Below are 25,005 nucleotides of genomic sequence, written 5' to 3'. Positions count from 1 at the left end.
GAGGTCAGGAATTACATTCTGTGAATCACATGGGGATTGATTCATAAAAATAGTCTTGTGGCTTCATCTGCATGGTTGCATGGTAGTGCAGCTCTACTGTATATTTAATACATGATTCCTTTTTATATATGATATCAGTTTTTCCAAGCACTTAATTGAAATTGACAGAATAATGATGTGTTTTTGCTATTGTTATCTATATGAAGACTTGACTTGTGAACAAGAAAAAACATTAAAGTGTGTCATCACTCCTGCTATTTCCTCTCAGTCTCATTATCACCTGCTATATTGTAACTCATCATTGGCTGTGTTATTTTCTTAATTAGCGTTTCCAATTGTTGATGAGGTGTGTGTGTGAGTTGCTTCACATCTTCTACACCTGTTAGCGATGAGTAATTTTGCGCACCCAGCCATGAATATAACATTACACTATGCTAAATCAGTACATTAATTATTACTGACTCACTGAGGGGAAGTGCAGGAGCATAGTTAAATTAGGAGCTTAATCTATTTTTTATGTTGCACTATTACTGTATGTTATTGTGCCCACACACTGTTTTGCTTACAAATAATCACTCTGCAGTTAAAGTTTTCGCTGCATTTTTTCTCTTAATAGCATTCCAACTTTATCTAACAAAATGGAACACACAGCCATCTCATAGTGTGACAAAACGATGATGTCTTACCCCCTTGAACTGCTTTCCCCATCATTATTCACGCTGTCACTCCAGAGTTTGATTACCTCCCACCCCGTTCACTCCTTTCCATCTCGCTCTGTCCATCAATCTGAGGCTCTGTGTTTATGGAGCAGATTTAGTTGTGTTGCCAAGGACCAGGGATGTGTCATGGACCATTTATAATCCTCCAGCAGTATATTCTGCAGGTTTTCATTCTTACCAAAGGGATCTCACAAATACATTATTTCTCAAAGACACTTTTTTTATATCAGGGAAATTGGCTGGGGCTGATTAAAAATAATCAACATTAACCATTGGTGGGAGACAAATATCTTGTGTTCGAAGTAACCAAGTCATTGGGCACGAAAACAATTGGTAAGGTTTAGCAAAACATCTTGTTGGTTTGAAATGACTTCATCTTTATGGTTACATTAGTAATCACCTGTTCAAGGGTTCAGAATGAGTTTGGTCATTCTGTCAGTAAAGGAAACTTCTGGTCTTCAAATCTGACATTTGATTGACTTATCCCTCCATTCATCCCGACCTCCTCCCCATTCAGGCAGATTGTATCACTCCTCAGTAACGTCAACTGACTTACTCCTTTGTTCCCAAAAGTCTAGAGTAATGATTACAAAAACCACAGAGGGCTTTGCTACGTAAATGAAAACAGATGCAGTTTTAGGGCACTTGCTGACAGTGCTCACGTTTTATCTTGAGGGGAGTGCTGATAAAACATATGCATGTAATGTGTTTTTCTGTCTTCATTATATTTAAAACAGACCTTGCAAACTTCTATTTTTATACACAATTATGAATTGAGTCACTGTTTCGTAGGAGGTGCTTTGTGAAGTTGAAATAAATAACCCTAAATATTCCCTCAGGCTTTAAGACTACAATTTATTTTATGTAGAGTTTGAGAGAATCTTACAAGGACGGTCAAACACTTGGGTTTATACAGTATCTGTCTGAATTATATTCCTCACTTTCATGGATGCGCAGTACACTTGCGCAAAAGGGTGTACCCCAGAATGGGAAAATGATATTTCTATGAAAAATTGTTTTAATACATCACTGCTTTCCGATAATTTCACTATACATCTCAAGGCAGTGAAATACACTCTCACTGTTGGAAGGAACATGCCACTCAACCATAAACACCTTTCAGAGTGTTTTCACGTTGCACGCAGCTCAGGTGTTATGTTTGGTTTGAAACAGAAACCTGCAGACTCTCTAAGTGCTTCATGGCAAAGGTTTGACACCCCCTGCAGTAGACTTGATAGATGTTATGGTGGATTTAAGTGAAGCCTGCCATGCCATGTTTACTGCACTAGACACACGGTGATGACTATATTAATAGAGTCAATAAAGATGATGTCAAGGATACTGATGCTGATTGTAGTGCTATTTATTTAACAATACGAGGTCATTATTTTGGAGCTGCTTAGGATGATGATGATGATGATGAAGGCAACAGGAGGGTTCAGCATTCAATAACATTTTTGTTCAATCCTTCACACAAAACAGTTCATACCTCACACAAATAGAATATTTCAACCCTCCACCGCTTTTTGTTTCCCTCTTCACTCCGCCCACTTCTCTGAGCCCTCCATCTCTCCTGTTTGTGTTTATTTCACTATCTCCATTGATCATTTCCATTCCTCAGAGCGGATGTGTTTAATTCATGGTTACACTTTGTGCAAAGCAACCAACATGTTGTTTAATAGTCAGGCAGCCATGAACAGGGGCTCTGTGGCTCATGTGGTGTAGACTGTCAGTCAACAGAAAGTGGTTTCATTGAATCAACTTTCCCAGGGTACGGTTGGTTTAGTGGCAAGGCATAGATGACATTTACTATGCTGGATTAGCAATTGGCTGTGACATTTACCATTACCTCAGCCTTACGAGAGAAGAGTCGACTTTTCCCTGGTAGGTGCAGTGACACGAGGGCCAGCTGGGATAGAAAGAGACACGCACTGCATATGTATTTGGAGGGGAGTAAATCATAGTCAATATAATGTCTGACATACTGAATAAGAGAAGCAGATGAAAGCTTAAATATTCATGGGATGAATGCAAACCCCATTAGTAATTCAACCACCAGTTCGCCGCACATCTAATAATAGTGTGCCGTTATGGTTCCACTTAAAGTATTTTAATGTTATTGTTGGTACATAATCTGTTCACCAGCTGTTCATTTTGGACACTTATACTGCTGGTAAAATAACAGTTATTATGTGTTCAAATCGAGGTTACACAGGAGGTGGAAAAGTTTGCATCTGCACAACTGAACTAAAATATGTGTCATAGAGTGTACTGTATGTACAGGAGTGTTGAATATCCCAGACATGCGATGTGTATGGGAGTAAACCAAATAGAAAAACATTGCAGAGGTATAAGGAGCAAGGAATGCATTCTTTAAAAATAATAATGGCACATAAAAAGCTGTTTTCTCAGATTTTTCTTTGATAACTGCAAGGGAGAAACCTCTGGAAATTACAACAAAATAATTGTTCAAGCTACCTGCACATCCCCTCTCGTCTGTAAACAGAGTTCAGACTGTGGTCCAGAGCTGCCGGTGAGGGGTGAGCTGGCAGAAACTGCAGTGGGCAAAGTCATGAAGTAATGAGATTGAAATGGCGGAGCAGGAATGGAAAAGAGCTGTTTTGGTTGGCCCTGAACTGGCAGGTCATCGACTAACATTAAAGTAATTGCAGTTTATCAACTTGTTCAACACAAAAATCTGCATTCAGACCAATACATCTGATTTCCAGCTCCTTAACAGAAATAAATAGGCAATCATTTGCACCATTGTTTCAAGAATAAGATGCCTTGTGTGCGCTCAAATTATAGAATATGAATAGAAAACAACAACACGCCCTCAATAAGACATTTGATATTGATTATGTTCAATATATTTCTGTCATAGGACATGAGAGGAATTGTATTATTATTGAAGATAACTGCAGTGTATTCGCTGGCTTCATTTTGCTTGCACGTTAAGAAGAGAGAAACTATTGATATCTGACTTCACAGTTAACTTAATAACGTATTTTTTTTTGATATATTAGCCTTTTGTTTTTTTTGGTTTCAGTTTTGTATTAAAACGTTGTGAATTTAAACAAATTCATTAACATCATAAAGTAACATGTAGCCTTTTTTAGCAACCCAACAGTGAGTGTGTAATATTTTCCTCATAATGGTACAACATTAACACTAAGTATTTGCATCATGTCTTGAGACTCTCCAGTCTGCCAGTTCTCACAGGTGGTGTAATATTTAGAGCTAATCACTGTAGGTGGAGTATTCATTATACACCCCCCCCCCCCCCCCCCCCCCCCCCCCCCCCCCTGAGAGGAGCGCCACACACAGCACAGCTGTGTGATGCAGACCAGCACAAATAGGAGACTGCATCAGAGCCAGAGGGAAGCCAGTGAACCTGAGGGAAATATATAATAACTCTCCACTATGTTCAACAGCTAGTCCCTAAATCTGATTGGCTGCTGTTTTGGTTGTGTACAGTGTGTTCATTGTCACTGTTAAGCTGTGAACTACTGTCTCATTTAAAAAAAGATGCAAATGGGAGAGGTGGGGCCAAGTGGTTGGCTGTAACACCAAAACAATAATCCAAACAATTCTAAAATACTCCCACACAAATTATAATCTTAACCTGATGTAATTATGTTTTTGTTGATCAAATTTAGTATTGCTAATCTGCATCTGCAAACAAAACTAGAAACAAAAATAAATGTAAACACATCCTTCTGAATCTTAGTACAGTAGAAGTATAACGTAGCTGAAAAGTTTCCAACACTGACAGATCCTGGCTTTGATTTACACTCATAGATGAAAACCTGTGACCATTTTATTTATTTCAGCACTATATATCTTGTTGAGAAACTGCAGACCTGTCTTTGTATATCATAACAATTCTACAGCCTTTAGGCTGATGGTACGTCTACACTACAGGCATCAAAAAATGCTTTCAACGCTTAGCCCATTCACTTGAATGGGGTGACGTAGAAGATTTTTAATCTTCGCCGAACTGCATTGTGGGGAGCATGGCATGGCTTTGCAAGCATCACGAGCATCTATCGGCATTAAAAGTTGAACTTTTGAGGCTCGATGCTTGGCACCAGCCAATGAAATCCCGTTTATGCAAATCCCGCCAGTGCAAGCGCAGCCAATCAAACCGCGTGCAAGCTGGGAGAGCCAGACCGCAGTTCATTTCCTCATATTCCAAACGAGATATTACGGTAGCAAATCACCCGGTTCTTTACGACCGGAACTATTTACCGGGATACAAACCGGAGGAACCAGGCATGGAGGGAGGTGGCAGAGACAGTGGGTGAAACTGATCGATTTTTCGCCTGTTTGGAGAGTTTATATCCAGTTTACTTCGTTTTAACATTGCTATTGCTTTGTATGTCGGGGGCGGAGATTCATGTGATTGGTTGCTCGCAAAAAATCGCCAAGCTTCAGACACGCCCAGCTCCAAGATTTTTTCATGCCTGTAGTGTTGACGGGCCAACAGTCTTTTTGAACACGTCCATTTAGTGCTGTCCAATGAGGCTGTAGACTGGACACTACTGGACACTACGTGCTTTTTTAGGACTTTATATAGCAGAAATAATAATCTGTGCACTGATGAGCAAGGTGATCAATTGAAATGCTTCCGCTCTACACATACGCAGGAGCAGGTATTGTTAAATGCCGGCCTGAAGAAATGTGTAAATGTGCTGAGGGAGTTAACTGTGTTTCCTGCACAGCCAGCAAACACAGTAAAGCTAATTGGCTTCGATTAGGCAAAGGCCATTGTAACACATTTCATTAGGAGAGAGAGGGAAAGAGAAAAAAAAGAAGTGTTGGTTACTCTCACCAGCCAATCGTCCTTCTGCACGTTCTCATTATTCTCATGCAGATGAATGTGCACAAAATGAATCACCTTCAGCTCATGCCATTAGCGAGCCCATTGTGGTTGAGAAACCCTGATGTTCAGTCAGCACAACAGCACCCACAATATTACAGGCTACTGCCTTTCATCTGCATAGAAGTGTGTGAGACAGATGGTGGGGCCTAATGTTATTAGATGGGGTGTGTGTGTGTGTGTGTGTGTGTGTGTGTGTGTGTGTGTGTGTGTGTGTGTGTGTGCGCGTGTGCGCGTGCTCGTGCGTGCGTGCGATAGGAAGACGGACTGACTTTTGATGATCGAGCTGAGAGTGGCTGCGTGGAGGCAAGAGAGTTAAATCCATAAAGTGAAATGCCATCGACCTGCTTCCATTCATGAACATCTACTTTTGGAGACTCTACAAACCACAGGGAATGCTGCATTCTGGGAGAGCAGCGTTCCTGTGGAATAATAATGACTATTAAATGCTTTGAGGGTGAGGAGAAGGATTTAAATGTTAGCTGCTGGAGGTCAATGTGAGAAAAGGAGTCTAAATTGAGATATGATTCGGAGGTAGATAAATAATTACGGTTCAAAGGGGGATTAATTGTGTCTCTTTAAATTATAATTTTATCATTAAAGATGCTCAATAAATTATCATAACTGACTGATATGGGGAAAAAAGGCTCAATGGAGCTGTGGCTCTCGCTGTGCTGGAAAGACACCTTGTTTTTATTTTATTTTATTAATGAGGAATATGCTGCCATGTTATGTCATGGCTAAATGCTGTTTTCGAAACAATTCTACGTGAGAGCAGGAATAGAGGAAATAATTCAAGTAATAATGCAAACCGCAAAAAACTCTTGAGATGGAAAAAGGGTCAAGCTCAAGGAGAGAAGGATGAAAGATGACAATTCACTTTAAAAATATCCCCATAGAAACGGGTTTGCAGTGAGTCAACAGAAAAATGGAGCTAGCCAAACATTTGGTTAGTGTTGCAGGGAACATACCTTCTCTATATGTTTTGTATATGTTTATTTTAATGCACCAGTGCCTTCATGGGACTGTGCTGATATATTTTCAGAGGATTAAAGCTTGAGTGTGTTAGATTGTCTCTACAACTGTGTCAGTGATATTTGCATGTGAAGTGATTTGTGTCCGGCGGATGTGCACATGGGTGCGTTCAATACCCAGGATAGAGACCCAGTAGGTAGCCTGTTAAAAAAAAGTGTTGTTTCTAGGCAGGTGTTCAGGTAAAGATAACAGGGAAAGCAGAAAACATTCCAGTGAAGGTGCCAATTGCTCAGTGCACAGACTGCAGGCTACAGCATTTTGTATTTTAGTATGTTTGAAGGGGAACTATATTAATGTTGGTACACAAATTCTGTGAGTACAAAAAAGAAATCCAGAATTGGACTTTAATGATGATTTGACAGGATATAGGCTTTGATATCTTTGTCAGTCATACCTGGTTACACTACTGGGTCAATTATATCTGTAAATATGTTCTAAACTATTTTTTATTCTCTTTTCTTCTCCACCCCACTCCAACAGATGTTACTTGAATTCAATACTGTCACTCTTGATTTAAAAAAAGCCCAGCTGGACTCATCAAGCTCACTTCCTCAATTTCTTTATAGTTTAGCCATCATGAATCCAAAGTGTATTGCTCTCCACAAACATAAAAATGAATATTACAAAAGCTTTCCATGGTGTTTTCTGATGGACAAAACTAATGTTTGTTGTCCACAGCTATTGTTCATTTGCCGGGACTTCTTTCTGCGGATTGAGATGCCTGCAATTGGTGCTTTGATCTTCCTTAGCAATGGTCTGTTCTCCTTAGCTGCGGTCTGCTGGCAAAAAACTACAGAACTCTGGAATGTCCAAATTGACCAATAAGAATCGAGTATTCAACCAAGCTGTGTAATAAGTATTACAACTAGAAATGCATTTCCTGCAGAAAATGCCTGCGAATGCTGTAAACTGTGAACATTTGTTGCTGCATAGCTGAAAATGCAGAAAAAGCTGAATATGTTATTAGTTGAATGGTAGCTGCTTTTAGCTACAGAAACCAAGTAAGTGTGTTGCTGAACTTAGCGGTGAAATGCAACAATGAAAATGATTTGAATCAAAATTGTTACAGCTAAAATGCATTGCAAGGACTTTGTTGAAAACTTGAAAGTAAAATGTTAAACTGGAAGAGTAGGAAAAATAGTGAAGAAGCTTAATATTTAAAAGAAAAGGTTTAAAAAATGTATAAACAACTAAATGTAGAGCTTGAATGTCCTGAAATAGCTGAATAATGTAATAGTTGAATGGTTTATGTAGCTGAAAGTAGGCTGAAGGAGTTAGATATTAAATGTAAGTAGTGAATGAGTGTGTATTAAGAAGAGAAAAGAAATTAAAAACTCTTTGAAAAGTAGCAGAATATTTTAACTGCAAACTTTTGAACCAAAACCATACATCACCAATAATGTATAGAATATGTGGAACATGTTGAAGTCAGTATGAAGTCTCCATAAGACAGAAAATAATAGGCTGAGACAGTCTGTTAAACTCCAGTCTTTGTGTTTGAGGTGACAACGTTATCAAACACCTGTGTGTGAGCCCAGAGATCAAAGGTTTCCATGGAGATGTGCAGTAATCAGTGAAAGGAGAGCCTTTCCATTGATCTGAATTTGGGAGTTATGGCAGGTTGAAGAAAAAGGTTGAAGGCGAATTTCAAGCTCTCCTTTACTCTAGCTGTGACATCACGCCCTCTAAGCCTTAACGAGCTGCGCAATACACACTCATGTTAAAATCTGAAGAAGGCCTCTTTACCAAGCTCCAAACTAAGTTAAATATCTAAAAAAGTGCAAACAATATCAGAAATCTGAATACAATTTGAATAGCTGAATGTCTTGTGATCATTTTAAAGTTGGAATGAAGTCTGTAGCTGAAAGTATGTGGAGGGAGTAGCATTTGGCACAAGGTGTAGGTAAATGTTGCACAGCATTCCACTAATAAAAAGGGGAATATAAAAAGAGACTAGAGCAGATAGTTGGGTCTAGTATTGTTAGTATAACACAGAAGTATTTCTACTGGTTCCAGGCAGTCGTAATCAATAACGACAGTGTGATTGTATTGATCCTCATGTTACATTACATTGCATTTAGCTGACGCTTTTATCCAACGCGACTAACAATAAGTGCATTCGACCAGGAAGATACAACCTTGAAGAAAACAGAATTATATAAGTACATCAGGTTTCATAGAGCCAAACATTTCAAGTGCTACTCAACTGGCTTTAGAAAAGCCAGCCCTTTATTAGTATATAAGTGCTTTGTCAGATCTGGTGGTTCAGTAGGGCAAACACACTAACACCTTATCTCCTCCTGTCTCTCTCTGTGCCAGATGATGACCACACACTGCGGATCCTGCTCTACTCACTCATCTTTTTCCTGAGCGTGGTTGGCAACCTGCTGATTATTCTGGTGCTAACGGTCAATAAGCGCATGCGCACCGTGACCAACACCTTCCTGCTGTCGCTCGCCGTCAGTGACCTGATGATGGCCGTCTTCTGCATGCCCTTCACCCTCATCCCCAGCATCCTCAAGAACTTCATCTTTGGAGCTGCCATGTGCAAGATAGTGTCCTACCTAATGGGTGAGAGAAGGGAGGATTTTACTGTATATACTGTAAAAATGCCCTATTATACTTATTGGAGTGTCCCCTTTACTGTAGCTTATTCTATAGGTTTTTGTGCAAGTACTGTAAATGGTCTTCAAAGGCTCAAAAGTTCCCTCCAGATGGAGTGCCTCTCGCTCCCTCCCCCTGCCGCCTCCATTGGACTCCTTTGTTTACTTCAGCAACACAGTGAAATCGCTATGTGAAACTCGCACTTCTATTGGCTAGCACTCCAACACATTGTACGTGATAGGCTAAGGGGCAGTAATTGGCAACAGGTGAGGGATATAGTTTTGTGTGTAAAGGAAATAAAATCTTGACTGAATCTCTGTGTCAAGATAAAGGAATATTTATGCAATGTCATATTGCAGTTGATTGTGGCTTTTCCATTAGATGTTTCATAAGATGTAATTTATAGGGGAAGCCTAAATTATCCTGATACAGTATGTTGACCAATAATATTTTTTCACTCTGCAAAACTAATAAGGGTCCCCCCTTATCAAAATTAAACTTTTTGATAAGGCCCCCCCCCCCCCCCTTGTAAAAAATGTAACTTTTTAACATTTATGCAGAAATGGTCTCTCTAGATAAGGGGTCTCCAACCTTTCTTCATCTGAGAGCTACTAAAAATGTTAAGTGGCCAAGAGCTTACATTTATTCACATAGCACTAATCAGTTGAATTAAGCTACTTTTGTACACGTGTGAAATTGCAATACCCAAAGCTTATCAAAAATCTTAACTTCACATCAAGGTCCAAGAAAACGATAGTTTCTCACTTCTTATTATGTCCCATATAGTAAATACATCGCCTTAATCACCACCTTACAAGCATCTTATGGCACATGTGTAAAATAAGTGGATTCAGTCTTTTTTACAGTCAGTGCGATGACTGGCACTGAATGGAGTCCACCATAGAGGTGTATGCTGGACCCACATAGGTTCACTCTAATAGAGTCATTTAAATGTTCATCAGTCAGTCTTGTTCTGTATTTAGATTTCATGACATTCATGTCAGAAAAAGCTGCTTCACAAAGGTCTGTAGAGCCAAATAAAGCAGACATTTTCAATGCTGCTTGGTGATGTTCTTATGAGTGAAACTTGTGAGTTTTGCTGAGACTTAAGCTGAACATGATTTTGGAAATGTTTAACCTCCACCTCCATCTCCACAGGATTGATACTGAACAGTTCAGCCATCTTCTTCTTCTTGACATTAAATTATAAACCATAATAAATCAATTGTATAGGTCTAACCTCCCTATATCTGTGTGTGAAATTGTTCCATCCTGAAAAACATGACTTGAGTCTGAACACAGCAGAGCATTTACAACAGCATATAAAAACAAAAATACTGCATGTGGGTGCACACTTACATTCTCTGTCTTACTGTTACATAAATCCCATGAATGTATAAGATTGAGTTAGCTTTATAATTTTTCAATCAGAGATCAACATATGTTTAAGTGAATAATAAAGTTTCTATCAGGTTACTATCAGCCTGTCACTCGTTATTTTCAGGGAGGGCGGGGTTTGGAGGAACAGAGAGGAGACGGTGATCGCAGAAGCTTTCCTCCTGCCTTCACAAGCTTTGCACACGTATTTATCCTCTGAAAATAGCAAGAGGACGTTCATACTCTGCAACCCAAGACTTGATTAAATCCACAAAAAACCTGACAAGGTGCTAACGCGAGTAATTTTTAAAACATAAACCCATGTGTGTCTAAGCTGCAGCAACACGGACTGATTTAGGTGCATTTATTGTCGTCAGATTTTTCTACAGTCTGTGAACTGCGAGCGGCGGGCAAAAGCTGTCTCGATCGACGTGTTGGAGACCCCTGCTCTAGATCAATTGTATTGCACTGTTTCCACAGAGGGTTGTTTCAGATATAATCAGGCTTTTTATGTACAAACAAAAAGTGAAGGATCATGGTCCCCCTTATTTAAAAAATGTGCTTTGAAGGTTTAGAAAAGTCAACATTTATTCATTCACTATTCAGAATAATTACCATGACCAAATGTTTTGAACACATTTGTATTCAGTGTACAGGCAATAAAGAACAGACAGACGGCAGAGACCCATTACATTTAATAAAGAAAACCCACAGACATTTTCTTATAATCAGGACGTCCATGTTTTTTTTTCAAAACTATGACTCTCCATGCACTTTTAAGAATGGGAATCCACCATTTCTTCTTGAAACATGTTCATGAATATTCACAACCATATGTCCAATTATTAGTATACACAGCCTTACAGATGCCAAACGGCTAATTGATATATAATATGCTTTAATGTGATTGTTTTTTTGTACTCTGGTAAACAGTTTTTTTCATTTCTCCCCCTGGCATTTCAAAGAGTAAAATATAGCTTACTCACTTAGCTGGAAAAACAAACAATTCATAATAATGAAAATAGTTACTCGCAGCCCAGTTTTCCTAATGACACTCTTTAAAAAAGACATCACTTATCTTTTATCTTAACAGAAAGTTTACTTTTTTTATGTGTTACTTTCATTTGACCTCAAATTGCATTGAAAATATGTCAACTGGCATACTATAAAAAAGTGTAAGGGGGGCTACACACTACAAGATTGATATTGAAATAAAACTCCATTAAGATGAAGCTACTGTATTGATTTATTTTACTTGTAAACTTATTTGCAACCACCAGGAAACAAGTTGCACTTAGGGAGTTAACAAGTTCACTGACCACCTGTCCACCACTTTACAACAGGTATAGATTACCATTGAAGAGTAACATTTTCAATAACTCCCCTGTTTGTGGGAGGTTCATGGGTGAGTTTGAGTTAGGAAAGGGTATTTCTCCTAGTCTGCATCAAGGAAAATATCCATTCTGGAAAAGTCAGAGAAAAATAACATTGAGATAACATAATAAAATTAAAAAAAATAAACGTTTTGCCAACCCTGAAAGACAAGAAATCTGAGATTACATAAAACATATTGGATTAAAGTAAGAAGACGATGTTAATGTTGGAAAGATAAATACCGTGCATTGAGAAAAAGTGAACAAACCCAAAGGACTGACTGTTGGCTTATTAATCTTTACTTCATTGGGATCTGGCTCGCACACACACACACAAACACACACACACACACACACACACACACACACACACACACACACACACACACACACACACACACACACACACACACACACACACACAGTCTGTATTCTTGTTGAGAACATGGATAAAGAGTCATTTCCCGTCTTGTCCTGTCAGGAGGGATGTCCGATAACATCTGTGGCACAGGCCAACAGGATTTTCCTACCAAGACTCAGATAATCATCCCCGCCGTACGTTATATTCATTTGCAGGCTCATCTCCACAGAGCACCACATTTTGTTCTCCGTTGTGATTGCAGATATTACATTCAAACGTCAACAAACATGTTTTTCTGACTTTCATATTGCAGGCCCAAGTTCTGTTCTGAGAACAGAGCGGTAATCACTTTTCATTCATCAAAAGTAAAGATAGCTTGTATTTGTTTACTTACTTTTAAAGGTCCCCTATTATACTCTTTTTTATCAATATATTATAGTTCTCAGTTATATACAAAACATATCTCTGAAGTGTTTGGCTCGAAATACCATTGTAGCATGCAATAAACCCCTCTGTTTTAGCCCTGTTTCAAAAGTGATTCTCTGTCTGTTACTTTAGATGAAAATAAGCTGCCACTCCCAACGCCCCTCTGAGAGATATTTGGTTAAAAAGAACACAATGGTGCTCTAGGAGGAGATTCAGGTGATAAGATGTGGGGGGGGGGGGGGTTACCTTGGTTGGTTATTGGCTAATTGTTACACAAGCCAAAAAAAAACTGATGACATCGCAAAGTAGCCAAAATCTGATCAGCTCATTTTCAGACAGGTTTTTATATAACTGGATCAGGACAAAAAGAAATCTCTTTACAGAGGGGAAACATATTTATGTATAAAAGACATGAAAAAGTGGATTTTGCACAATAGCTGACCTTTAAACAATCTGTTTTGTTTTGCTTACAGGAATATCTGTGAGCATCTCCACATTTAGCCTGGTTGCCATAGCTATCGAGCGCTACAGTGCCATCTGTAACCCTCTGAAGTCGAGGGTGTGGCAGACCCGCTCCCATGCCTATCGGGTGATCGCTGCGACCTGGGTGCTAGCCTTGGTCATCATGATCCCCTATCCAGTCATCAGCAACTTGGACTCTTTTCAGCGTGCTGACAACACCACTGCTCACCAGTGCCGCCCCAAGTGGCCCCTCGCTACCGCGGAGCAGGCCTGGTGAGTGTTCGGCCTGCAGATGATGTGTCCTTTAAACATCCCACTTCTGTAACATTGTCGTGTTTATATGTGAGCAGAAGTACAGAAGAGCTGTAAAGTCAGAGAGAACGGTATCATTAAAGTCAGTCACAGCATTTATCTAAGGTTTGCTAACATTAGCTAGCATTAGCCTCCAAAGTTACTACTTACAATTAAATATACTGTTATATAAAAGAGATTTAAACAACTTATTTAGTTTACTTTACTAGTTGTCCAGGGAGATACAGGGAGGTGTTGCATAAGGGATGACATATCATCTGCATATGTAACATATTAAATGTTTTGGTTCTACACAATGAGGAATCAGAGGCAGCATCATTGATCCACTGGAAGGTCAAATAAGGCTGTGTGTAGACAGATTTGTTTTAAAGGTTTATATTAAAGGTTCTTTTTACTGACAGTGTTTTGTCATCAGAAAATGTTTTTTCATTAACCAAATTCAAGGTCATTTTAATGTAGAACGTCATTACTTGAATAGAGAAGGCTGAAAGAGGAATTTTCCTCATGTTATTTGTTTTTTAATCCTAGCTTAAAATTCTCAATAGCAGCAAAATGACCACTATAATGTGCATTCACCCACCATTGTCTTATAAAATCATGCACTGCTCAGCACATCTCATTGAGAGATTAAAAAGCCAATACAAGAACAAATACAGATTAGTGAGCTCCCCCAAAACACACACAATCACACACAATCACACACACACACACACACACACACACACACACACACACACACACACACACACACACACACACACACACACACACACACACACACACACACACACACACACACGTCTTGTCTTTAGGCTTCAACTGGATCTTGTTATTATTTTATCTCTTCTTAAAAGTTGGTTATTTTCTTCATGGAGAATAGATAATGAAACACTTTGGTGGGTTTATTAGTTTAACTAGAGATATACACAAGCTATATTGATTTTTATTTAAGCATCATCACTTACATTTCCATAGTGATCGGAAACACAACAGGACATAATATGCAACTTCACATGAAACTTCAAAGCTCAGATCATCCATCATGCTTGCCATCCGGACAATGTTCCGTTTTGTTTCATATAAACTGTTGATAATCTGTGTCTGAAATGTATTTTGTTTTGCTTTTGTGCATCTGTGTGTGTGTGTGTGTACTTTCAACGAGGCAGGTTACCCTGAAACACCTCATTTACTTTCATGTTTGGAAATCTTTTTTTAGCAGCTTTTAGTATCCGTCCACTGGGTGTTCTTTGTGGAAACATTAGGGCAGATGAGGAGAGCAGAAGGATGTTTAAATGAAAAATTAGGATGGAACAGGCTTAAGGGTTATTTCAGTGAACTGTGTGTTTTTGTGCACAGCTGAAACATTTTCAATGATGTCTTTATTTTAGTGTTGGCTTGGGTTTATACATTTGTTTATTAATGCCAGACCCAGTAAGTGTATCACCATACGATTTTGATCCACAGAGGATAAGACAATTAGTCATTTTGATACATTTACAGCTTTTCTAACGGTCTCGCACAAATTCCAGAAGACTTACCATCTGGATAGAGAATGCTTTGTTTGTTTGTAATTTATATAATTATTTTTGGGGCGCAATATATGCCTTTATTTGAAAGCGAGAGAGAGAGAGAAACCAAAGTCCCCGGTTGCGGTCGGATAATCCAAAAATCAGCTCCTAACGTCTAACCCTATCGTCTATTCCTTGACCTCTGTGTGAAACGTCACGGGGTTAAGGGATAGTGGATAGGAGAATTCAAAAGGACTTAGGAGAAGAGACTGCGGTACTTTAGAGAATCCGACTGCACTTTCACTATCCGACGTGTTTATGATGCGCCAGCGGACGTCATAAACGTGCGTCTGCTGCTGTGGGGAAACTATGGAAACTACAGTTTTCTATACAGCGGACTACAACATGGATGTATAATAAGAACGAGGGACTACTGTAGCACCGTAACTTTCATGATATAATTTCTCGGTTATAATCGGTTGTTTCCGTGAACGGCCGACTGTTGCGTGACGGCAAATGCTGTGGCCGCAAGGCATTGTGGGGCAGCATTTACTCCTCTCTTTCGTAAAGGGAGGTCCAGTGGTTCCTAAGCTAAAGGAGGTTATAAAGGAAGTTTGAAACATCCTTTCCTATTATCTAGAGAATTCGAACGGCACTTATCATGGCTGCCACTGAGGGACTTCCGGGTCATTTCACTCCGTTAGGAAGGTTCCTAAACTAAATGGGCTATTCGACTTCAGCCCCTGTTTAGGGTGTGGTTCATGATTGGCATTTTAGCCCATGAAAAATACCTGTTACCCAAGATGCAACCTGGCTATTTTCGATCCAGACACACTGGAAATTAAATATTGTGCAATGCAATACAAAATATTAATGTGTTTTTTGTGAGAAAATTCTAAAGATAATAATACTGTAAATATATTGTAATTTAAAGTCTTACAAGCTTAGCAAGGTAAGCTTATTGAAAGCATACTTGTGCTAAGTATCAGATGAATGAAAAGTTCCATGTAATGTCATTTCTGACATCAGGAAAACAGCCAATAGTTGTTCATCAACATAGTTTGAAAAGTCTCTGGGGATTTTGGAAATATTATCTGAATATCCAATATTTTTATTTACAGATAGAGATTATATAGTTAGAGATTAAAGGGTAGAAAACTGTGGCCGCATGAATGCCTGAATGATGCACATCTTAACCCCTCTCTTGTGTCTTTTAGGTACATTCTGCTGCTGCTTGTGCTGTTTGCAATCCCAGGGCTGGTGATGATTGTAGCCTATGGACTGATCTCCAGGGAACTTTACAGAGGCATCCAGTTTGAGATGGGCCACAAAAAAGACTCTACTGGTGAGTCCATGCACACTAAACGTAGAGAAAACACACACAATTGTAGGGTACAGCTTAAATGAGGGCTATCAAGCTCACAGGCTACAGTCAATGAATAACATTGACCCCAAAAATACAGCATTGAGTAAAAACAGCTAATGTTAAGATTCCAGAAGTATGACCTTATCTTTCAGCTAGGTGACGCAAAGACGCAAAGGGTAGTTTGGACAGAAAGCAAGCCTGTTAATTTGCATGGTTGGATTCACAACCTAAAATGTTTTTGTTTCTCAAACCGAAATTACAACCACTTATTGTCCTACATGTCGAGAGATGACTTAAAAAAAGAATGATGAGAAAAATGTTCAACAAAGAAGTCAATCCATGTGAACTGATATGATGCCATGTGTTCACCCTTTCTCAGAGGAAAGAAAGGATGTAGAAGGACGGGAGCAGAAAGATTTTTCAAGCTGTTGGAAAATAAGACTTGGACTTCATAAAAATGCGAAGGTGACCCATGCAGGTACAGCACTCCTGTTCTTTTCTCTACTACATTTTGTAATGAAAAAACTAAACAAATCACAGAACCAGCCAACTTGTTAATCCTTATCCTATCACTGGCAATATCTCAACACACTTGACGAAAACAAGGCACTGGCAACAACACTCAAAGCTTTCTTCTGACCTCTAAAGATTTATAGAGGAAATACAGTTTTTCTTAAAAAGCTGACGTTTTGATTGCAATGTAATTTATACATAATAGCAACCAACCAAAAGAAGATAATGTGTTTTTTCTATTCATGTGAACAATGATTTTTTATTTTAATCACAACGATTTAATTAGTGCTACAATCATTGTAATGTGTGCAGGTTAAGTGAAACATAACCTTTTGTGAGCATATGAGAGTGTGTCTCGGGTGAAAGCAGCAGGGAGTGAATTTGCCGGTGCTTCATTAGAGGATGGATTGGCTGGCAGCTGCGGGCCTGGACATCACCATCTGTTTGGTCTCACAGAGGAAGAGTTTGTCTAAAAAAAAAAAAGCTTGAGAGAATAGGAGCATGGGGTAAAAAAAGGGGGATGAAGGATTAAGAATTTCTAAAAATACCCTTTTGGAAAATGTGAGAGTGGTTTATACCTTAATAGTTCTTGTGAGTACTTGCTTCCCTTGTGTATCTCTGAAGCTCAGCAGCTGCTATTTGAGCCATACAGATGGGTGCATGTGTTATCACAGAGCCAGACTGTAGGACACACAGTTCCTCTGGTCAATTTCTAACAGGTGAATATGTGGGTGGGAAAGGTCAGGTGATGGGAAAAACAAAAAAAGGGTAATTGAAGGTCAGGGAGTGGCTGGATCTGGGAGTCTAGTAAAGTAAAATAAATAGTTTTTACATACAATACAGAAGTGTATGTACTTGCTACATTCAGTTTAAACAACATTTTTTGCTCTGCTCTCCCATACAGATGTGAAGAATGGACTGACCTCTGCTGCATCCACCGGTAGTGATGATGGAGATGGTTGCTACGTTAATGTCGTCCAGCGGCCACCCTCTATGGAGATGTCCACCATGGCTACAACTGTCAGGGCAAACAAGGCCGAAAGACCACGCAGCAACACCTCTGAAGCCAAGCTGGAGGCCAAGAAGCGAGTCATCCGCATGCTGGTTGTCATTGTTGTCCTTTTCTTTCTCTGCTGGATGCCGCTGTACTGTGTCAACACCTGGAGAGCGTTCGATGACGTCTCGGCCAAACATGCCCTCACAGGCGCTCCCATCGCTTTCATCCATTTGTTGTGCTACACTTCTGCCTGCGTCAACCCCATTATTTACTGCTTCATGAACACACGTTTCCGAAAAGCTCTGCTAGCCACGTTCTCGTGCTGCGCTGCACCTTGCCATCGCCGCCGCCGTCATGGGCTACGGGACAACGAGGAGGACGTTATGGCAACCGGGGCATCCATGTCAAAATTTAGTTACACTACAGTCAGCACCATGGGAACCTGCTGAGGCAGATTGATGAAGCCACAATCCAGAGGAGACAGTTACTACGGCAACACAGCACCCTGCTTCCTGTGTGTTTAGGAGACTTCGGCGCTGAAGACATAACATGGGGAAAAACAGGCCATATAGATATCATTATAGAAGCATCACTCATGAATGAGAGTAAAGCTATATATGTATATAAGTTACACAAAGATGATTTAATGAAACCCAGTCCAACCTACATGCTATGTTTAAAAAAGCACAAAAAAATGGAGTACAGTAATGTCTTGTTGGACTGGACCAAGGCAAATTATTTGCTTAGATGTTTACGGTGGGACGTGTGTGTGAGAGTGTAGGTGTGTGTATGTGTGTGTGGTGGGCTGTATGATATGTTCGGGTGGCAGCTTGACAACTTGTAATTTGTGAAGCTATACAAATAGGAAGGCAGGGTGCTATGTCAATTTGATATAGTGTTTATGTATACTTTGCTGTTAGTTGTTTATCCGAGTTTATGATAGTAATGCAATTGCCTTGTTGACTAAGTGCCTGGTTCTAAATACTATGTTAAATCTGTCTACAGTTGATGAGTCTCACTCATCACTGGCACCATAACAGGCGGATTAAAACTTAGATGGTTGTGGAAGTTGAGTTTAAAGACTCAAAGTGAAAATCCTCATAGGAAGTTTTCTCTCCTAATGGGACCTGATATATGAGTGTGTTGTCAGCTCCACACGGTTCCACAGGTGAAGAAAATACTTGTATAGGTGGTATAAAGATCTAAGATAGGCAGTGGTGATGCCTTGCGTAGTGGTTGTAATCTGTATGCTAGCCAACTTTGTATTTGTTCTTATTTTTAGTGCCGGTTTTGTGTGCTGCAATGTTAGTTAGTAATGTATGTCATTGCAGTTTTACATGGTAGCAAATATGAGAAAGTTGACTTGACTCTTGTTGACTTGAACTGTGTTTATTTTTCATGTGAGGGCATTTAGTTTGAGGGTAGTACATAATACCTACTGTATCACTTTGTGGAGAGCATTGAAATATTGGGAGAGAGTACAAGAGAATATACTAGATAATGCTATTGAAAAAAATATTTAAAACAAATTAAAACTTTGATGAAGTCACCAGGAGCAGGCTCTGGGTTTTAGAAACAGTAAATGGTACTAATAAGATTTTATAAGTTACTATATCCATGCTGTATGACAGCATGAAAGGGGGGTTTTATATTAACAATGTTCACTGCAGCCTTACAGTAATTGAAGGTAATCCCAGATAAGTTAATTGAGAATCCAGAAACGTGCAGTCCCTGTGAACTCACCCGCATGTGACAAAATGGCAGCCAGGTTTCAGAGGTCTCTGTTCGTCGTGCCCTTTGTGGCTTGTCTGACTCTGTCTCCCCTGCTCACCTCACAGTAATTGTGTTACAACCCGAACCCTGCCAGGCTGAGTGCACCAAAGCACAATGCTGTCAGCCTCTCAACTACTAATAGATGAATGGCTTGCCTTACTGAGCATTTTGTATATTCTAGATTGACCTTCAGCTTTTGTGGTTTATTGTGTGCACATTTCCCTTTGTGTTTAACTACATCATAGTGAAGTATTTTTAGTAGACTCAACTACAGAGAGACAGACTCTGATCAGCCAAAACCTCAATCTGTATAATGTAAAATACAGCAGAATAAAGCTAATTGACAAACTATAGAGACAATAAAATATTAGCATTCTGTGCTAATCATTTAATATCTGCAGTTCCTTCTCCTCTTGCTTTATACTGAGACAACTTCACCATCACATGTCTCCAGAGTGTCAAGCTTATGTCAAGTGATGACTGACAGCCAGAACATAATATATACCTTCCCCTTGTCTCACTGTGCAGACCCAGGCCCGATCATCTTTAAACAAATGAGGCACTCATTCATTAGCTGATCTCATTGTCTCTGGGCTTGATGGGCCTGTGTGGAAAAGCCTTTGTATGAATGGCTTATGGATCAAACTTTAAATATGACCCGACAGTGAAAAAGCGAGATACAAGATAGAAGATAGAAGATAGACAAGATAGAAGCGAGATCTTTTGTGCTCTGTAATTTCTATGTTCTGATCACAAAGTCCTTCTGTGAAATCAGAACATTTAAATTTGTCACAGTGATTGAAGTTCCCTCGCAGTAAAAAGCCAGACAGGAGGTAATTGTGTGTCTGCTAGTTGCTTTTCTAGGAAACACCAGCATTTGTTGTTGTTTATCAGTGACAGTTGGAAAGCATTTTTTTATTTTGCAGAGTGCCAGAAGAAGCTGATTTCCCTGCAGTGTCATAGAGGCTGTTAGACGTTATGACTTGCTCCCCAATCCTCACCACATCATCCAGTTGCCACAAACACACACACCTACAAAGAGTACTCCAGCTTGAACTGGTTATTATGCACTAGCTCCCGACCAATTACACGCATGTGCCAATAATTATTATTCCTAGGGATGCCATGGTTTAAAAACTGCAAAAGGTAAAACATTTTATATTGACAAAAAACAGAGAATACCTGCCCATCACTGGAGCCTCCCTCACAAAGAGGTTTTGCATGTTTTGGATCATATTTGTTTTACGTTTACAGCCCATAATCCTGCACTTATCAACAAAAAACAGCTGGTAGCTGTTTTCCTAAAATAACAATACTTTTTTAGAAAACGGCTGTTCCTTAGCTGCTCAGCACCAAACAGCAAACAGACAAAGTTAGTGTTTATTTGGTGAACATAGAGGAGAATATAGGCGCTTAAGATATTTGCAGATATTTCCCTCGGGAGTTGATGGAGACCAAAACCAAGCTATGAGGAAAGCAAATATTGGACCAATAGGTGACTACAAAAATAACTCCCAATGAATGCTAATGTTGCTATGTTTCTTCTCGATGTCTATAAGCCAGCTGCTTGCTGACATGTTGCCCATATCAACTTTTTAAGATGATACTATATCAATGTTTTGTTTGCAGCTTGTTCCCCTTCAGCTCAAAACAATGATTACTGAAGATTTAAAGTTACGTTTGAAATACTACCGACATGTGAGATATCGCAAAAGCTGGACAAATGAAAATGTGGTTTTGGTGGCCGACTATTATCAGGAATCCTTCTCACGTTCACACGAGTAATCAATCATGTTCAGACTAGGTAGCCTTTATAAACTGACAAGCCCTCGCTCTTGTTTGTGATTATTATGCACCTGCTGCAGTTTAAACTACCCTTTCCTCTTCACAAAGACTACATAAAGCTGTTATTGGTTATGTTGATTGATATTTTTCACTTTACCACCCTGCTCTCTTCTCTGTTAGCTTCCTATCACCGGGCTTGAGGATGGCATTTCTTAAAGGTAGCTTTATGTGTTCCCTTTTCTCAGTGTTTGGCACTTTATTGGATTCTCTGAAGCTCTCACCACTGTTTGGATTTCAGAGTACCTTTATGAGCAGAGCTGTGCCTCCAAATAAAAGTGTAACCATTTGTTACAATAAATATTCCTTTGTTCTTTGACACAAGTGTCACTGACGAATGGAGTGGCTGTACTCTGGAGGAGAGCTGTTCATGATAAGGGCGTCCACAGGTGTTGCAGAGAGAGCCTCTGGGACAGAAGTGTTGGCAGGGTCCTAATTGATTAATGTGAGCAAAGCTGATATTTGAGGAGCACAATTGCTTAAATTGGCTGCACAGGCAGGTGTATTCAGGACACATCCACTCAGCAGTGGTAAAATGAGGAATGATGAAGTTTGGTCTGAATTGCAAATATCCCTCTGAACTGAATTGCTACTGTTGGTATTTGCGATCATTGGTATTGGATTCAGCTTGTTTCCATTTAGGCTTTTGTTAATGAAGTTACTTTTGCAGTAGCAGATCTCTTCTCAGAGAAACTGGGATTACAACACACAGAGGCAGTGTGACTTAATGTTCTGCTCAGGGCTCCATTACCCCTCTATATGTTTACATAGCAGAGTTTTTTGCTGCTTTATTCATTTTCTGAATGTTATAAATTGGACCTTTAAAGTTGTGTCCAGTGCAACCAGTAGACCAGAGGTATCGATCCTAAAAAAAAGCGTGTGCTTATGGTATTTTGTTTTATAACAACATACGGTAATACTATTAATAATTATTATCAACTAAAAAAGAAAGCACTAAAAGTAGAAGGCCATTTTAAAAGATGGCCACAATATTAGCTTAGAGCAGGACGTACCTTTGTTAATATTGTACTTTTGTGGTGCATCATTTACTAACACATTTTCAATTATTTAAATTACCATAGCCACACAGTACATTTGGGGCCCAAAAAGTGTCTGGAGACCCAGGATAGTTTCCAGCTTTGCACGGAAGGTAAGCCAGCCGTGCTCTTTGGAAATTAATTGTACACTTTTATTTGTGAAATAAGAAGCTCAGTTCTGGAAAAACAAAGGTTTAATTTTCCAATATGTGCACCATAACACAATGCTGCCTTTTCTAAGCCTGTCAAAAAGGTCTTTGCAGATGTCGAGTCAACGAGATGGGGAGAATTGACAGCTCTCCTTCACATGTGCAGCAAGTTGCTCAGTGAGTTTTTTTTAATAAAGTCTTCAGGGTTGTATCGTAAGAAATGTTTGTCATTCATTTCAGCCATCATGTCAATAAGAGTGAGAGCAGGAATAATATCGTGGAACATAACGATGAGGATTTTAGATAGTGTCGTCTGGGTATTGTTTCATTAGTGAGGATGTTTACCGTCTCTGGGGCGGATTTAGGATTAGTGCAGCCGTCATCCTGTGAATTATTAGCGACAACATGTGGAGACAGAAGTCTTATATAAATATATATTGTACCTGCTCAGCTGTATCCTTATTGATATACACAGTACAGTATAGTATCCTAATAGTACATAAATAAGGTGTTACAATATGAAACTAATTACTCTCTTGTATATTTGTGTGTTTTGCAAAGGGAAGACCTAATCTTGCGTTTCAGTGATCTGTCATGTTCCCAAAGCAGATTGTTTAGGCCACAGGCTAACTTGGGATGAACATGGATGAAGGGTTAGGGAAGTATACAAGGGTGAATTTTAGATCTGCTTCAACGGCCAAAGTTGCCAGGTCACCATTGCCTTAAGTGTGTTTTGAGTCTACTGTATGTGTATGTCTGTGTGTGTATGTGTGTATGTCCTTCATGCATTTACTGTGTGCATACATGAGTCACTGTTGATTGAGGGGAAACGAGAGCTGGAGATGAATGCATTTGGCAGCCTTGTTTCCCCTTCTATGGAAAAGACATGAGCTTAGAGAGACAATTGTCCTTCCTGAAACAGTGACAACTTTGAGAAAACAATCTGTGAAAAAAAGTAGATTTGGTTCTCTTGGCTACTGTCTGTTATCTTGACATGTGTTTTTGTGCTGCTATGACGCTAAAAAGGCCTTTAATGTTGACTTGTTCTTTGGAATGTGTAGTTTTCCATTCTGGTTTATGCTCTGGATGGAGGAGGTTCAACAGGTCTACCTCCCTTATGACAGTGCAGATTCATTGCTATTATGATTGTCATTACAGACATTATTTGTTTTTTCTGACATGACAAATAGAAGGGATTTGCTATCTCTCGGTGTGAGGATCATCTGGATAGCATTTGTATATTCTAAGTACGGAAAAAGTTTGCGTGTGTGCGTTCGTCAACGTAGGAGCCAGCATTATAAAGTGGAGGCAGATGTTTTGCCATTTGTTACGTTAAGTGATCTTAGATATTTAATGCTATCCAAAAAAATCCAAACCGGTGATCCTCATGCCGGACTGATGCACATTTAATCCTTTTCTGGTCTGTCTCTGTGTCTTTGTCTCTCTCAGGCACAGACATATTTACAACTGGGTGACTATCCATCTGGTAGGACTTTGCTTTTTTCTCTGTCCTGTTATTTAATTCTAATAAAGTCTCTATGTAAAATATCTTCATGTTTTCTATGACATTCTCGTGGAAATGACTTTCCCTGTGCATCGGATGCTTCTCATACATTTGAAACTACTTTTTGCTTACCATTTAAGTGGTAACAACAAATTCATTAGTCTTTATCTGTTTGTTTCAGATCCTGTGAGCAGCAGAGCCATGCAGAAACTAGAAGGTGAAGTGCACAGGCTCATTACCTTGCTTAGTTGGTGGTTCTGCTTAAAGTGCTCTTAATATAATCAAAAATAAATGTAATGTTTGCATAAAGCTACTCTTTACAAAGCCCCATAAAGATGTTCAAAGCACTTCATTCATTAGGGCTGTCAAAGTAAATGCGATAATAACCTGCTGACATTTGTTTTGACTTTTTTTTTTGGTTGAAACATAAACGCATACTGTGTTAAGAAGCAACCAATTATTTTCCCCCTGATAAAGCTACATTGTTAACAACCAATTTGCCTGAGAGCCTGCCATTAATCTATCCCCTCCGCGACTGGAACATGGCAGAACAGTCACACAGGCATTGGTATATCCTTACACGTTTCCATAGAGCATGCTTAAAAAACAACAACTATATGTCTAAAGAAATCTAATTTGCAATAGAACTGTTCTAGATATTTCCATACAACTACTGGTTAGTGTTCAATAGCACCCTAGACAATTCAGTAATGGTATATTTTTTAGGGATTTCTGTTTTTCTGATAACTGAGACAAAAAAGTGAT

General features: G+C 39.3%; 1 protein-coding gene across 2 annotated transcripts in view; it reads left to right on the top strand.

The window, feature by feature from the left end:
- The window catches only part of cckbrb (cholecystokinin B receptor b), a 31,039-nt gene extending 6,764 nt beyond the window's left edge, over nucleotides 1-24,275 (top strand). For both annotated transcript variants that reach the window (XM_079663412.1, XM_079663411.1), the window contains 5 exons: nucleotides 8,956-9,207; nucleotides 13,251-13,512; nucleotides 16,277-16,404; nucleotides 16,805-16,903; nucleotides 17,843-24,275. In XM_079663412.1, the coding sequence (XP_079519538.1) occupies nucleotides 9,057-9,207; nucleotides 13,251-13,512; nucleotides 16,277-16,404; nucleotides 16,805-16,903; nucleotides 17,843-18,384 (1,182 nt within the window). In that variant the 5' untranslated portion in view covers nucleotides 8,956-9,056 and the 3' untranslated portion in view covers nucleotides 18,385-24,275. The remainder of the gene's footprint in view (nucleotides 1-8,955; nucleotides 9,208-13,250; nucleotides 13,513-16,276; nucleotides 16,405-16,804; nucleotides 16,904-17,842) is intronic.
- The last annotated feature ends 730 nt before the right edge of the window (nucleotides 24,276-25,005 follow it).

Source organism: Notothenia rossii (genome assembly GCF_949606895.1).
Source record: "Notothenia rossii genome assembly, chromosome: 2".
Classification (NCBI taxonomy): Eukaryota; Metazoa; Chordata; class Actinopteri; order Perciformes; family Nototheniidae; genus Notothenia; species Notothenia rossii.
Note: the sequence above shows the minus strand (reverse complement) of the source record. Positions and strands in the feature narration are given on the sequence as shown.